Here is a 16,641-nt window from a genome sequence, read left to right on the forward strand (position 1 = left end):
CATTTCTAGCTAACTAGCTTAGCTTCACCTTTCATATCATCCACTTTTTCTTTACCCATTAGCATAGCCTGATTAGTTGGCAAGCTAACCATGTTTGTAAATTATGTAAATACAGGAAATCTTGTTAGAATTCCACAACTTTATGTCATCTCTAAATAAAAAGACGAGTGAAATATTGATGAAAAAAATTAAGTAGAACTTCCTTCAAAAAATGAAAGCTAATGTGCTAACCCCAGTCAACAGTAAAGCCCTATTCACCTGTGCACAAAACTCCACAAAACTTCTGAGAGTTTACTGAATTTTTATGGGTCAGCAAAATGTGTGAATACAAACAGCCAAAATATTTCACCCAGAACTTTTCCAGACAGCCCTCGTTGTATTTCCCCCCTCTGCTTAACCTCTCTTGCTTGACAGGAAAAACCTCCTGCTGTAAGGGACAAGGATGAAAAAGCAACTCAAGAAATTTCTAGGGGCAGTTTCTGAAATGTTCTATAAATTTCCTGGATAGCATGTGTGAAAAAAGCCTTAGTTGGCTAAGTTTTTTGAGCCTTTCCAAATGTTTTGAGTAACACTTTCAAACTTTAATGTGAGGACCTGTTGACCTTGACACAGCCCCCTGTCCCGTGGGTTTTTTTTAGGTCACAAAGTAGTGAAATAACAGACCAGACTCCTTTTCTCCATTTAATGTTTTGTTATGGAACACAGTAGTACATTATAACAGCATATGAGAATCCCAAGCTTGTTAAATTGTCCTTGTTTTTAGTGCAGTATGTCAGTTTATCAATTGATTGAGATTAATGTAAAATCAGAGTTAAGGCTCGTGGTTGTGCCCAAATACTAGCCAGTTAAACTGATTCTGAGCAGGGGAAAAAGGCTCCTGTGTGATTTTAGTACATTCAATTGTCCTTTGCCTTTTTGAGGCGTAGCACTACGACATGCCTCTGAAGTCCTTCTTCGCCATCCCACACATGATCCAAAGAGAAAATACCCCTCTGCTCCACAAACTTCTCAAACAGGTGAAGTCCACCACCCACACCAAAGTAGTGTGATTTAGTGGCGAGGTAGATCAACCCGTCTGGAGCAAGCAGTTTGTAGAGGGTCTCGTGTAGCGCAGGGTAGTAAGCCGTGTTGTAGATCGTCTCTGAGGTGAATATAATGTCATATTTGGGTTGTGTGTCTTCCCTTTGAACCAAAGAAAGAAATGTGCTCCAGTCACCAGAGAAAAAACGACACTTGGAGAGAAGTGCGTGCTGGGAAAGGTCTATGGCTCTTTTCTTTGGTGGTGAGACGCCATCTTCTGACTCGTCTTTCTCCTTTTTACAACCCTTTCCTCCCTTTGTTTTCCCCTTACCACTCCCTTCTTTGTCCTCTTCACTGTCTTCTTCATCCTCATCTTGGCAGTTTAGCATTACATTTGGCACTGTGAGCTGTTCAATAACCGTACTGTTATAATCTTGGAAGTGGACCTGCCTGGCTCCTCTTTTAAGAGCCAATATCCCTAACAGCCCCGCGCCACAGCCCAAATCCAAAACCGCCTTCCCTCCAAAGGTCTCTCCGTCTTTCTCAATCAGTTCCAGGAGGTCGTACGTGCACTCCCACACCTTCAGCCCTCCCTCGTAGACGCCAGAGATGAGATCAGACTTCTGCTCAGCGGTGCGAGACAGGATATTCTCCCCATCCTCTCTCTCTGCCGCCGTCTTTTCAAACACTGTCTCGTTTAAAAACTGTAGAGCAGGAAGAGTCCCTATAGTGACTGTTTCAGCAACAGCATCCATGAGAAGGAACTGCAGGGTAGATGTTGGAAGGTGCTCTTTCGCCTCTTTTAAAAGCGCTGCTGCTCTGGTATTGTCCTCAATCTGAAAAACACAGAGTAGTATTTATATGGTAAAGAAGAGGACCATTTCCTTGAACTAGGCGTGATGGATGTAGTAAGACTTTACAAATAAAGATTAAAATCAAAAGAATGTGGAAAATATAACTTAAAAATTTAAAAATGAGAGCATTGCATCATGTACCCAAAATACTGATATGTATAATTTAAGGGCTTGAAGCACTTTTAACAGCAGATACAAATCACTGACACATTGAGGCAGTGGAGCAAGAGTTAACAAGTTTCAGCAAGCATATTTTAAATATACCAGAGCTTGTTTTAATTTCCTATGAACTATGGATATCAATATGCTATAAATGTGTCATATTTATATTAGTGCTGCGCCACATCATACTAGCCGTGATTACACCAACGTAAATTTTTACATGTTAGAAAAGGGTTGTATTGCGGTATCAATGAAGTAGCCCAGGGCCTGAAATCAAAAGCCGCCAAATGCCAACTGTGGGTAGATCTTCCATTTGATGAGTAATTTTCAGGGGAATATGCGCCAGATAGCAGCCTACGTCCTACCAAAAAAAAAAAACAAAGTAGCTACCTCATTAGTGTGGGGGTAGTTTGGTAACAGATCAGATCTCTTACAAATTATGATACTGCAGTTGTCATAGTGTGGAAATGAATTAATACTGCAAATGAGGTACACTGTAGCACTGAACAGTAAAAGGTTGTTAAAAAACTGAGTAGTGTTTGCTCTGTTTTCCTGAGTTGATCACATTTATTGTTTTCAGTACAGTACACAATCACTTAAAGTATTTTTGTCATAGCACTCAGTTATTTGACATCATCCATTAATCTGAAGAGTTTTCCCAGAATGCCCTTGGGTATTAGACACTTTTGCACCATGAGTGAAGTTACCCCCTCAGTTAGCTTCAGACTTCCCTCTCCCTGGCCACTTCATCCAGCTCTTCCCGGCCAGCTGAGAGACATAGTCTCTCTAGCGTGTCCTGGGTCTTCCCTGGGGCCTCCTCCCAGTGGGACCTGCCCGGAACACCTCACCAGGGAGGCGTCCAGGAGGCAATCAAAGATCTGGCTCCTCTCAACGCGAAGGAGCAGCGGCTCTACTCCGAGTCTCTTCCGGATGGCCGAGCTTCTCACCCTATCTCCAAGGGAGAGCCCAGACACCCTGCGGAGGAAACTCATTTCAGCTGCCTGTATCTGTGATCTCGTTCTTTCGGTCACAACCCACAGCTCGTGACCATAGGTGAGGGTAGGAACGTAGATCGACTGGTAAATCGAGAGCTTTGCCTTTCGACTCAGCCCCTTCTTCACCACAACAGACCGATGCAGAGACCGCATCACTGCCGACGCCGCACCAATCAACCTGTCCATCTCCCGCTCCATTTTTCCCTCACTTGTGAACAAGACCCCGAGATACTTGAACTCCTCCACTTGGGGCAGGATCTCATTCCCAACCTGGAGAAGGCATTCCACCCTTTTCCGACTGAGGACCATGGCCTCAGATTTGAAGGTGCTGATTCTCATCCCAGCCGCTTCATACACTTCTCATGATACCAATAATAAAATCTGAGTAGTTATTGAAATAAAACTTCTTTTGAATTTAATAGCTTTTCTTCACATTCTAAAGTTTTCAGAAACAGAAACTCTGTGGTGTTTTGAGATTTTAATGAATTTGATGAAACACTATGAATTTGCTATAAATAGTTTAAAAAAAAATCTATACATATCTTTCTGTTTTTGGTTTTCATTACTTTATAAGGAAACTATTAACACCCACATTTCTTTCTTGCATATGTATTCATCACTTCCCTAATGCCTGTACCTCTGTAAAACCTGATGTACTTTAATAAACTGAGGTCATGAATCAGCCTTGTGATTTACAGTGTGACTGACACACTTTAAAAAGAACTGAGCATGTCATCACACCCACGGGAGCACATCACTTTAAAAAATGAATGCTTGGCAAGTTTTTCACATGCCTTACAGCTTTGGTGTCTGACTCAACAACAACAACTCCTACAGGCTACTATCAGTATGAACTTGTATCACTTCCGTTGACTTTTTATTGACATACTTCCACCCTGTGATGTCAGGGATAATAGGCTAGAAGACTGAGAACCTACGCTCTCTAGTGGATGCTCAGCCATCCTACTTTCAGTTTTATTGTGATGGAACCCCATCCACAGTGGAAATGACACTGATTATTATTTTGCATTTAAGTGCATAGTGTATTTGTTTTCAGTGTCAGTGATTTTCCCCATGCTTCATTTCATGGGAGTCTTAAAAGTTTCAAACTTTTCTGTCAGCTGCAGTAGAACAAAGGTCTGTGAGTATCTTTCACACTTTATATGATTACTGAACACCTCTCCATTGTTCACCTTTAATAATCTGCTGCTCTCCTCTGATGTGGATCTATTGTGTCTGTTTCTATCTGGCATAGGGCTGCTCAACTGTGGCAAAAAAACCCCACAAACATCTGACTGATATTGAGATCATAATTATTTACCTGATTAAATAATAGTGATTTAAAAACATCTGCACCACATGCATTATCAAACGTTAACTCTTCACTCTTCATTCTGAACACCTTGAAAAACAAGCATTAAATTAAAACAAATGAATAGAAAAGTATTATTACAAGAAGAATATCTTACCATCATAGATTTAAACTTAATCAACTAACTTATGTTTTTGAGGTGGCGGGGATGCTCTTGTCAAATGACAACAATAGGCACTGAAGGATTTACTACACGACAAATCCTATGAACAAAAAGGAAAATGCAACACTATAATAATAATTAAATCATAATCATTTTTGGGAAATGGTAAATCATAAATGGCCTTGAGCTTGTTTGGTGCCTTTCAAGCTATCTGACAATTTAAAGTGCTATCAACATCACAGGTCCTGTGATTCACACCCATTTACTCCATATTCACACACTGATGGAAAAAGCTGTATTGTTGACTGCCTATCTTTACTAATTATATTGTTTTCAAGATCTTGGGAAGCAAAAGTAATAACCAAAATTGAACTGAATAAATTAATTAGACAAGTGAAATATGTGTTCAGCACTAATCACAGAATCATAGTTTTATAATTATGTGCAAATGTGCCCCCTTGTGTTCTGTAAATTTGCTACCTTGTGTTTCACTGACATAAATCTACACAAGCAAGTCAGAGACAATCTTTGAAAAATCTGACAAAGTATTTTCTATTCCATCCTGTTCTGTCTTTTGGAAAGGCATAATTCAAAGCTTTGATTGCTTTTTATTAGGTTGCAGATTACACTCACTGTCCACTTTGTTAGGTACACCTGTTCAATTGCTTGTTAACACAAATAGCTTGTCATCCAATCACATGGCAGCAACTCAATACATTTTGGCATGTAGACGCAGTCAAGACGGCTTGCTGAAGTTCAAACCAAGCAACAGAATGGGGAAGAAAGGGGATTTAAGTGACTTTGAATGTGGCATGGTTGTTGGTGCCAGACAGGCTGGTCTGAGTATTTACAGATAAAGGTCTGAAAAAGGGAACATATTCCGTGAGTAGAGGTTGTGTGGAGGAGGTCAGAGGAGAATGGGCAGACTGGTTTTCGATGATAGAACGGCAACAGTAATTCAAATAACCACTCATTACAACCAAGGTATGCAGAATACCATCTCTGAACACACGTCACCTTAAACCTTAAAGCAGATAGGCTACAGCAGCAGAAGATCACGCTGGGTGTCACTCCTGACAGCTGAGAACAGGAAACTGAGGCTACAATTTGCACTGGCTCAGCAAAATTAGATAATTGAAGATTGGAAATACGTTGCCTGGTCTGATGATTCTCGATTTCAGCTGCAACGTTCAGATGGTATGCTCAAAAATTGGCATAAACAACATCAAAGCATAGATCATCCTGCCTTGTATGAGTGGTTCAGGTTGGTGTTGGTGGTGTAATGGAGTGGGGGATATTTTCTTGGCACACTTTTGGCCCCTTAGTACCAATCGAGCATTGTTAAAAGGCTGCAGCCCACCTGTGTATTGTTGCCGACCATGTACATCCCTTTATGACCACAGTGTACCTATCTTCTGATGGCTACTTCCAGCAGGATGATGCACCATGTCCCAAAGCTCAAATCATCTCAAACTGGTTTCTTGAACATGACAGTGAGTTCACTGTACCCACTGGCCTCCACAGTCATCAGATCTGAATCCTATAGGGATGTGGTGGAACAGGAGATCCTCATCATGGATGTGCATCTGACAGATATGCAGCAACTGTGTGATGCTATCGCATCAACATGGACCAACATCTCTTAAGAATGTTTTCAACACTTTGTTTAACTATGCCTCGAAGAATTGAGGTAGTTCTTGAAGGAAAAAGGGAGTCCAACCCCTTACTAGCAAGGTGTACCAAAGAAAAGTGGCTGGTGAGTATATTTCAGAATGCAACCCAAATTTGCGAGTATGGATAAATTTATTCTTTTAGTTTGAAACACACAGAATAGTAAGATAAAAAACTAGATACAGGGAAAATTGCACATTGTGTTTACATGTGATGTACAAGCAATATTAACAAAATAAAACAATTTTGCCTTTCAAAATGGTTGAACACTGGCCAGTAAAATAAAATCCCCGACTTATTCATGTGATTTTATCTGTTGTTTCCAAATGTTTATTTACATTTAATCTGCATAATAACGCTATCACTAATAACAAAATGACATCCATGGTTGAAGATAAAAGACTTTTGAAGCGTAACCTTTCACACAGTCTGATATTAATCAGTTTTTCTCCTTTGCTTTGGTTTATGTGGAACTACTGTCATATTTTCATATGTTACAGTCTTCTAAATGAGAATGCATTGTCGACCTTTAACAACACAAGTCATTTCAGCAGGTTGATAACAAGTGATTTTCCCTGGTAGGAAAAAAAACACTGACAGTTTCAAGGGACTTCGCATATGTAACTTACAGGTTTAGCTGCATTGTCTTTCTTCTCGTTTTGCAAAATACTTTCATCCCCCTCCTCTCGTTTTGTTGTTTGACCGGGAACATCGAAGTTGAAACAAAAAGACATGATAACTGACACACAGTTAGCTACAGGCTAGAAGTCTCTCTCTATTTACTGCAAACTCCACATGGTGAACAAACTAGCATGCAAGTGTAGCTTAGCAGACCCGCTGCAGGGAGAAACTCCAACTCCCAGAATTCTGCATCCGCTATAATCGGCTGCTAGGCAGCTATAAATCTGTACTTCAATCCTTTTACGTTCCAGCTAAGACCCACTTTAGATTAAATATGGGATTTTTTTTTTTTTTGGACATAAAACATTTTTTTGAGAACCATTAGACGTTATATTTACTTCCTGACTCGTACTACCAAGATTCTTTGCGTCGTCACTCAAGCGCATGCGCGCTAACTCCGGATCAGGATTCAGATCTGTAAACTGTCATAGGAGGTCCCTGATCCTGCTCTTCTCCGCTGATGTGGAGCGATATACCAGTTTATGCTTTCCTTTTGATCATGTCGACGACGGGGACTCTTTCGGCAGTTTGCTCACCCTCATAGAACAGTGAGTATACATTTAAAATGCATAAAATATTTTGCATGTCACAACGTTGGACTCAGCATCGGTTATTTGAATAGGAAAACAATGCATGACATTCAAACAATAGAGATTTGGGAGCGTTTGTGTTCTGACAGACAGCTCACAGCGATGTGTACAGCGGAGAAATTAGCTGCTAGATGGGTCCAGAGGCGACATACTGTCAATAGGCCACGTTAAAGTCTTTGAACTGATGGAGGGAAATGTTAGAGAATGAATTTAGCCTGACTTCAGACTCACCTGCAGAGCCTCCACCCAGACTCCACCCTGACAGGAATGCAGCAATGCAAGGGCCAGCTTTTGGCATAAGTCATAACCAGCCAGTCCCTTTGTCCAAAACAATCTTTTGGTTAGCTTAATTTCTGTTTTACTCCAATGTGGATGCTCTGTTTTGTTCACCAACACCTTTGAATTGTTGCTGTACCTGGAGGGGAAGTTGTAAGTGCTTCAGCAGCTATTTAAGAGGCCAACATTCAAAGTTGGCTGGCTCCCAAACACATCGTTTGGTAAGTATGATCTGGATCAGGGCTGAACAATAAGATGATGGACAGAAAACTAATTGGTAGATCTACAGATATAACTTTAACAGTACTTTTCAATCATAGAAGCTAAGCAATATGTACAACAGGTTTTTGCACTGCTTATGAAAGAATAGTAATAACTAATCAGTGAAACTTCTGATGTCAAAATGAGTTATTTTCAATCTTTCTTGTAACAATCTGTTTATTTAAACTGATGTAGTGTCGGTAATGTTTTAATGGTTTCACACTTCATGTTTCCTCCTTTTTATCAACTATGCAGCACTTTGGTTAACATCAGTGCTGTATAAATAACATGGATAGAAAATACAATACTAAAACACTTGCATGTTTAAGTTGCTACCGCTGCAAGATTTAACTGTTGATTTGTTTCTTTATTTCCTCAAAGGTACGTGCATTTTACAGATGCAGGATGCGGTGGTGTCCCAGCTCACTGCTTCACTTGCTGCGCTGTGTGCGGCTGCGATCGTGTACCAGGAGAGGAAGAACCAGAGTGCCTCTTTGGATTAGGGAAATATGGGCTTACATGAAGCTGCTGGTGCGGTCACTGTACTTCAACACCCTGACAGACTCTGATGTTGTTTTTGACTCAGTCTTTGAGCCGGTGTTTTGGACGGTGGATTATGTCACCCGCTGGTTTGGCACAGTGAGTAGTGTGTTTTATGGCCTTTTATCCTGTTTATCTGAGACAGATTTTTACTGATTTACCCTGTCTGTCTCTTCTAGGTGTTTGTCTGTCTGGTGGTGATGCTGACCAGCTCCATTGTAGTGATAGCATATGTTGTTCTGCTCCCTCTGGTACTCAACACATACACCCCTCCATGGATTGCTTGGCATGTCTGTTTTGGACACTGGATCATCATCATGATTGCTTTTCATTACTTCAAGGCTGCCAAGACACCCCCTGGTTACCTCCCTTCTGTAAGACTCCACCTTAGAAACACAAACACAAGTATTTTTGCTAATTAGTTTATGTTTCCTAGTTTATTGCATCAAAAATATTCTCTTTCAACCAGGAAAAAAATGACAGTCCATTTGTGGCAGTCTGCAAAAAATGCATCATGCCTAAACCAGCAAGGACACACCACTGTGGCATCTGTAACAGGTGAGTATGAGTCATTATTTGACTGTTTCTTTTCTACTGATGACTTATTTGTCTTCTTCTGCTGACTGAATCATCTTGACCATCAGTCTGTTTTTTTTAGTAGCTGAAGACATTGGCTGTTTAAAGGGATTTTTTGGGCTAACAGGGGACACAACTTTACACTCAAATTGGTGGCAGATCAAGAGTCATGACTAAAAAAAGATATTTAGATAAAGATAAATATGAAGGTCACAATATGCAGCTAGGAATGTTCCTACAAAAATGATATTGATCGCAGTTTTACATAGCTGTCCTTCACAGCATGAAGGACAGTCTGATTGCTATGCTTGGTGACCATGTGCAACTAAAAAATGAAGACAGGTCATGATCAGAGTTTGTAAGGCCAATGGTAATGACCTCATCTCTGCTATTATGATGTTTGACACATTCTTGTGCTTTAATAATCCCGAGCCAATCCTCAGTGATCCTTCACAGTCTTTACTGAGCGTGGCCAGAACAAGTTATCAGGGTAAAGGAGGAATTGTGCAAAAGAAAATAAGAACAAGTTAAAAAATCTGTTGTTCTTTCTTGTAAAAAGGCTGTTAAAAGCAGCCTAATAGTACATAAATGGATGGCAAATAAACATGACTGGATTCGATCGGAAAATCTTTATTGTCCCCAAGGGGATTTAGTTTGCAACAGAAGTCCAGACAGGCTATGCACATCCTAAAAACGGCACAATACATGAATAAAATACACAGCTCCTATGGATACTGTTGTGATAGATGAGATTTAAGAATATTTTGGGTCAGGGGCATGTGCAAAGGTAACTTTTGTGCTGTATGTTAAAATATGGATGTAGAGATGATTTATTGGGCATCATAGTTTACAACATTTTTTAATGATTATTTTAGGTTTTACTTATTTATTTTTCCCCATATAAGGGTACACATGTGGGCATATATGAGAGAAAAAGGTTATTTAAATTGCTCTCCAAGGTGAGTGTTTTCCAGCATAACTGAGCACGTGTGCATTTCAGAATTTTTGATACTTATGATTAGGGCTATGATAATTAATCACATTAATCACGATTAACCCAGATCCACAATTAGTGCATTAATCATTTAAAATCAGGATAAATTGCATGCTTTATTGTCCATCTGAGCAGACTTTGGTTAAGCATCATCTCCCGTAGCTACAGTGGAGTAAAATAAGTCCACCACTGCCCCTTAAAGTCTCATTTCACTTTGAAAAACTCATACACAGCTTAGTGAACAAGTCAGAAGTCGTCTGCACATTGTGTTATAAAACATTTTTCTTTTTACTGTACCCTTATTTCCTTTTCAGTCCATAACAAGTTACTTTTCCTTGGTTATGTTCATTTTTTAATCTACCTATAAAAACAGGTCTGTGTCCACACTGGAAGTCAACTGCCTTTATTTTAAGACCATCTTGAAACCAAAACTACGCAGAAACATTTTTATTTACAAAGTAGTTAGATATTGAAATGTGATTAAAAAAAGAGTGTGATCAGTGATGATTTACTACAGAAATCTTGAGCTTAATTTCAATTAAAAATTTTAATCTTTTGACAACCCTACTTGTGATACTTTTTGTATAGAGTTTGAAACCATGAGTTTTCAAGTGATACAGTCTCCAATATTTCAATGATTGAGATTATTGATTAACTTCAGATGTCAAGTTATATTTTTAACAAATGGCTGCCACTAGGAAAAGAGAGAATGGCCTGTGCACAAATATGCGGGTTACATTTTGGGACCGAACAGTTTTCGTTGTATTTGTGAAATTTTTGGTAATTAAAACTAATAAATAACCCAATTGGATGCATAGATTTGTATTTTGCTGTTGAGTTATCGAAACAGACATTGATACCATTTGATTTTTACTAGAATTGTATCCATCATAAATTGTTTCCTTCTGCATTACTTCCTCATGTTAGTATCTGAGTTTACCTCAACCTTTGGTGCTATAGCTTGAAGTTAAGGCTGGAAGACATTGCAGAGATGTGTGTACATGTATCTTATAACCGTCTTTGTCCGTTAAAGGTGCATCCTGAAAATGGACCATCACTGCCGTATCCTTTTGGAAAACATATCAGTCATGATCTTTTGAGTCTTAAATCAAAGGATGTTGCTCCAAAGAGGTTATTTTCCTTAATGATAGCACCTCAGCCTGGTTGAATAACTGTGTGGGCCACTTTAACCACCGTTACTTCTTCTCCTTCTGCTTCTTCATGACCTTGGGCTGTGTCTACTGCAGCATCAGTGGCAGAAATCTGTTCCTTGATGCATACAATGCTCTTGAGGTAAGATGCTCACACACTTCACTTTTTATATGAATAGCCTGCTTTGCATTTTGTCCTTGAAGGCTTGTAAGGTTTTGGTACTTTTCCTCCTTGTTTGGTGTCTTCTTTTTAAGGGGCTTAAACTGTTTCTGTACTGATGCGGCCTTCTTTCTGTTTTTAAATCTTGGGACTGGGATTGCGGGCTGTGTCATTAGCGATTTAAGCATTTGGACTTGGAAAAGCCGGGGGTACCAGTAACAGGGATGGGACAAATTATAGGGCTTCTGCCCCCTGGCCAGGTATGCTCTCTTCAGCACGTATGCTATAATATTGATTAAAAATAACTTGTTTGCTTTTATTTTTCAAAGTTATGTAAGCTATGTTTGTGTACTTTTTTCTCTCCTCAAGACCAACTTCCTGACACCAGCACCTCCATACACCTTTAAGGATAAGATGATTCATAAGTGCATCATCTACATGTGGGTGCTTACCAGGTAAAACATGCACTTGTTGTTGCTACTTACTACACAAGAAATAATGCCTCCTGCTTTTATCTAATAATGATAAAACATTTTTTTAAACCTTGGTATCATGATCATGTGCAATATATTAGCACACTTGCACTTTAGCACTACAGTACTTTATCGTCTGCCTTATGCACTTTAACTGCAATGGTCAATTTATTTCCTAAGCTAAGTATTGTTTTATTTGGGTCTTTGTATTTTATTGTAATGTCTATGTTGTCTGATTTTGCTGTTGTCTGATTCTTATGAAGATTTTTAATGGACTCTGTGTTGTACATACCATCAACCTGCCGGGGACTACAGATGGAAATTAGCCTATGGCTACAATCTGGCACATTTACATGTTTATGTCCATTAATGTGCATTGTCCCAGGTTACAAATAAATAAATAAATAAAATAATATATATAATAATAAAATAATATATATAATAAGCCATATTTTCACAATCAGTGCATCTCCAGTGAAGTCAAAACTCACATTTGATAGTCAAATTCAATATTAGAGAGGAAAACATTTGGTGACGTGTTTTTGGTACCTTATCATGCCAGAGGGAACACACATTATATTAATTAAAAATGTTAACTACACATTAAAGATCTTGTTTAGTAAAAAAAAAAATGCATCAAAATGTAGAGATATAATATTAAAGCGTTGTGATTTTTTGGGGGTATATTTTCAACCACTATACATATGATATGCATTAAATAAGTTAAAATACAATCTTGCATTTGCTTCAGCTCTCTGAACAGCAACAAGTGTATCAGCTTGAAGCTTGGCAACATGATTCTGCCTGATGACAGAAATGGAATCTGGCCAGTCCATCGGCTTTCCAAGGCCAGGTTACAGGGAGAAGTGAACTTCAAATATTGATGTTAATAAAAGGCTATTTCAGGGCTGCACATTGGGATCAGTGCTGATGCCTCACAGCAGGACAGTTCCTGGTTCAAACCTCTGTTGTACAGGACCTTTCTGTGTGAGGTTTGTATATGTTCTCCCCCATGAATGTGTGGGTTTACTTCGGGTACTCAGGTTTCCCTCAAAGTTCAAAAACATGCTTGTTAGGTCATTAGTGACTCTAAATTATCTGTACTATGAGTGTCCATGGTTGTTTGTCTTTTTATGTCAGCCCTGTGATTAACTGACAAATCATTGTAGGATATATCCTGCTTTTTGCATGACTCCAAACGGTACAAGTGGTGTAGAGGATGGATGGGTGGATGGATGGATGGATGGATGGATAATAGTCTATGGACTAAAGTAGCCTAATTTATGCCGTTAATGTTAGAATGCACATGTCTGGTAGAAAACTATAAAGTGTAAGGTCAAAAACCCACAGACCTGAGCACTTTCTGGACTTAAAGGCTTTACACACCCTTTCAAAAGAAAATGTAAGTGCATTTTTTTCATAATCTGATCAAAAAAATGAAGCCTCACTAGGACTGGGCAATCAGTTGAAATTTAGATTAAATCACAATATGACCTGCTGCAGTTTTTCAGATTGTAGAAGTGCATAAGTTCTGTGTCAAAATACCAGCTTAAAACTTTTTTTGCAGCAGAGGTGTTGTGTCTGACATATGCAATTAATCAAGTGCCATTTTCAATCAAATGAGAATGACATAAAAATGACTATTCCCTTCAATACAGCAATTCAAAATTTGCATCAAATTTTCAATTCTAGTCAAAGTAATCACAATCACATATTTTTCAAAATTGCCCTTGTTTAATCTGATATTGTGTTGTTTATGATATAGTTATTTATTGCCTAGTTTGTTTAAAAATACACAGGATGAGGAATTTTAAAAAATAATAAGATCTCATATTAAACCGCAATCATAATTTTGGGAGCTAAATTATATTCAGTCCTAAGCCTCATGCACATAAACCTTGCCCAATGAGTCTAATGAGTTTAATATGACAGTATGAGACAAATGGTCTTGTGCTTCGAAGGCAAAAACCAGTGATGTTGATTTTGTGGTTTCTTTCACTCCTTGAAAAAAGAAAACACCAGGTCCATCCATCCTAAAAGAGCCCTTTATATGGATTATTTGAACAAGCTTGTGCATCACAGCATTGTACCGAATTGAAGAGAGAGAGAAAGAGACAGAGAGTGCATCTTCAGTCTTTCTTATTACATGTCAGTATGTTCCATGGGTAAAATCCACAGAAGCGACGCTTGAAAGTGAATTTCAGCGCCCATTAATCACCACTTTATATGACTTGAATGGGTGTAAAAAAATGTAGAATATCGAACCAGTTCCCAAAAAATTAACAAATTAGTCAGTGTGGAAATATGATTAACACAGCATAAGATTGTATTTCTTTTTAATGTGCTGTGATTTTGTATTAAAAAAAATGCTAAATATGCAAAAGCCTACAAAGAAATGAGGGACTGGAGAGACTGAGGCACTTTTTTGTTGGGGAAAAAAACAATTAGTTTTGGTGTCCATGTAGGTTCTCATTCATCCAGACCATGCTATTGGAAAACCATGAATTTTGAAAACGCTATAAGGCAGTCACTTTGTAAACAATTAAGATCCTGTTTTTTTCATGGTTTGAAGACCTTAAAAACAAACTTGAAGCTCCCATCTTTCATCATGAAGTCAAAAAACTGTTTAAGTTTTTGAAGCAGTTCCAGGATGATGTCAAATCTCAGACAAAAGTATTTGACCTCAATAAAAACATTTACAAGCTTCCTTATGTTTAAGCACAACTCCCACAGGCACTCTAAGTGAATTAGCATGTCTTTTCTCTGACTGTTGGTACAAAGCAATGACATACATTTATTTGTTTCATACCAACTGTGGACACAGTGTGCCTTGGACTACACCAGTATTGACTGTCAGTATGTGCTGCAGAACTGAGACCTGCTTTCGACTTTTATTATCTCATCAGCGGATCAAATAAAATGTGTTTTGCTCCACCAGCACAGTGGGGGTGGCCCTGGGAGCTCTGACCATTTGGCATGCAGTCCTCATATCCAGAGGAGAGACCAGCATAGAGAGGCACATTAACGGCAAAGAGGCAAAGAGAATGGCAAAACAAGGAAGGGTGAGATTGTCTAATTCATCTGTCAAATAAATTCAGGGTTGTGGTAAAGTATGAGAGATGAAAGAGTCACAAAGCATTTATTAATATGAATGTGTTCTTCGGGTTGAAGAGGCTGTGATTTTTTATTATGCCTTTAACTGCCCTTTTCTTTTTCTTTAACTGCTCTGGCAGGTGTACAGAAACCCTTTTAACTACGGCAGGCTGAATAACTGGAAAGTCTTCTTGGGGATAGAGAAAAGGAGGTGTGTCTCCCTCATGTCTGTAACAATTATCTGTGCAGATAATCATAAATCATATATGAACAGTGCTTCCTTGTACATCTTCTAACCTCTGTTTTGTTTTGTCTCCAGTCACTGGGTGACGCGGGTTCTCCTCCCCTCCGCACACGCCCCACATGGCGATGGTCTGACGTGGGAGGTCTTCCAGCTTAAAAAGGACTTAATACCAGTATGACAGACTCTACTTAGGCACCCTTGTGGCCTAAATTCTGCAGTTTTTGCTGTGTTAACACAGCTCTGGTCATTTGATCAGGTTGGTTTAAAGGGATCCCTGCATGGTGGCTCTGTTCAACTCAAACATGGAGTCATGTCAACCTTGAATACCTCAGATATCTTGCTTTGGCGTTGCACATGGTTTGATGGTCTACATTTTTCACCAGTGACAAGGCAATTTGTCACTGACTGCTCGTTCTCTACAAACTGGTCCCAGTTGACTCAGAGCATTGCACTGGGATGGGTTTGATATTTCTCAAAGCGAGATATGCACACGGACATATCATCGACTAAAATCTTTCTGCTGAGTTTAACTTATAAGGGAAAAACAAGAATAATCACTCCAACATTTAGGACACTTCTGACACTTTGATCTCCTTGTTCAATGTTCATACTCTTTTAATAGTCCAACATTATCACCTGAAAACAACTTCAGAGGGAAACTGCTGTACTATGAAAATGTGTTATTTATCTGATATTTTTGTACTTGTTAAGTTAATAAATCTTTTTAAATTGCTTTATTTAAAAAAACGTGGCTGCAGTGAGAATTACTTCCAAAAATGTACCCACATATAACTCGCACTTTGGATTGAACTGCTCTCAAAAAGGCTGCTTACCATTACTGTTTAATATATGTTGTGTCCATTGACTGCCCCTTACGGTATTAATTTGTTCTGCAGCAGGATCACTAAATTATAGCGTGCAGACGAACTCCAGCCGAGTATTACATCACTGTGTTGCTCCTGCAGGCAGACTGTTAGTGGTGGAGGATTAATTGGGAGCTTAGAGGAGATTGATATAAAAGCATTACATCAGAATCAGGCAGACATAGTAGTGGAGACGCATTCAGATGAAAACAAATGCAGATCCATGCAAAATCTTCCTGACACATTACTTGTTCATAGATTTGATCTTTTGCTATAAATGCATAGTGGCATTGTCAGTCAAAGGGTGAATGTGAGAGAAAGAGTTTAACAGATAAGGGCAGCAGAGATTAGGGGATGATAGCTGATTTTAGCCTGTTTTAAACTCTCGTTCACCCTGTCACAGCTCATCACTCCCTCCCTCCCTCTGCAACAGCGCACATGCAGACACCTATACACAGACCCAGACATGTAAGTATTTAATCCTCCAGGGGGTGTCAGTGTTCAACATGTCATGATTGGTATGAAGCTGTAGGGTTATCTTTGAGGTTAATTCTAAGAAGAA

The 16,641-nt window shown here is 39.0% G+C and overlaps 2 protein-coding genes across 3 annotated transcripts; one reads left to right on the forward strand and one right to left on the reverse strand.

Annotated features, from left to right (window-relative positions):
• Positions 1-674: 674 nt before the first annotated feature.
• On the reverse strand, positions 675-7,153 carry mettl18 (methyltransferase like 18). The gene is made up of 2 exons (XM_041789793.1): positions 6,807-7,153; positions 675-1,856 (listed from the first exon to the last, which is right to left on the reverse strand). The coding sequence occupies exons 1-2, from the start codon at positions 6,909-6,911 to the stop codon at positions 897-899; spliced, it is 1,065 nt and encodes a 354-aa protein (XP_041645727.1). The 5' UTR covers positions 6,912-7,153; the 3' UTR covers positions 675-896.
• Positions 7,154-7,267: 114 nt separating this feature from the next.
• On the forward strand, positions 7,268-15,896 carry zdhhc16a (zinc finger DHHC-type palmitoyltransferase 16a). 2 transcript variants are annotated; one of them, XM_041788812.1, is made up of 11 exons: positions 7,268-7,406; positions 8,367-8,624; positions 8,705-8,899; positions 8,995-9,083; positions 11,129-11,157; positions 11,255-11,388; positions 11,583-11,666; positions 11,776-11,861; positions 14,818-14,941; positions 15,113-15,183; positions 15,292-15,896. In XM_041788812.1, exons 2-11 carry the CDS (start codon positions 8,391-8,393, stop codon positions 15,392-15,394), a joined length of 1,149 nt encoding a protein of 382 aa, XP_041644746.1. In that variant the 5' UTR covers positions 7,268-7,406; positions 8,367-8,390; the 3' UTR covers positions 15,395-15,896. The 2 variants fall into 2 exon arrangements, with proteins under 2 accessions (XP_041644746.1, XP_041644747.1); XM_041788813.1 differs by lacking the exon at positions 11,583-11,666.
• Positions 15,897-16,641: the final 745 nt, after the last annotated feature.

This window comes from Cheilinus undulatus, linkage group 6 (genome assembly GCF_018320785.1).
Source record: "Cheilinus undulatus linkage group 6, ASM1832078v1, whole genome shotgun sequence".
NCBI lineage: Eukaryota > Metazoa > Chordata > Actinopteri > Labriformes > Labridae > Cheilinus > Cheilinus undulatus.

Excerpts from the sequence above, each read along its gene's own strand:
- zdhhc16a (XM_041788812.1), top strand. The coding sequence starts at position 8,391 with ATGCGGTGGTGTCCCAGCTCACTGCTTCACTTGCTGCGCTGTGTGCGG. Across the intron at positions 8,625-8,704 it reads TCACCCGCTGGTTTGGCACA|GTGTTTGTCTGTCTGGTGGT; the intron begins GTGAGTAGTGTG and ends TGTCTCTTCTAG. Across the intron at positions 11,158-11,254 it reads GAAAATGGACCATCACTGCC|CCTGGTTGAATAACTGTGTG; the intron begins GTATCCTTTTGG and ends ATAGCACCTCAG.
- mettl18 (XM_041789793.1), bottom strand. The coding sequence starts at position 6,911 with ATGTCTTTTTGTTTCAACTTCGATGTTCCCGGTCAAACAACAAAACGA. Across the intron at positions 1,857-6,806 it reads AAGACAATGCAGCTAAACCT|ATTGAGGACAATACCAGAGC; the intron begins GTAAGTTACATA and ends TGTGTTTTTCAG.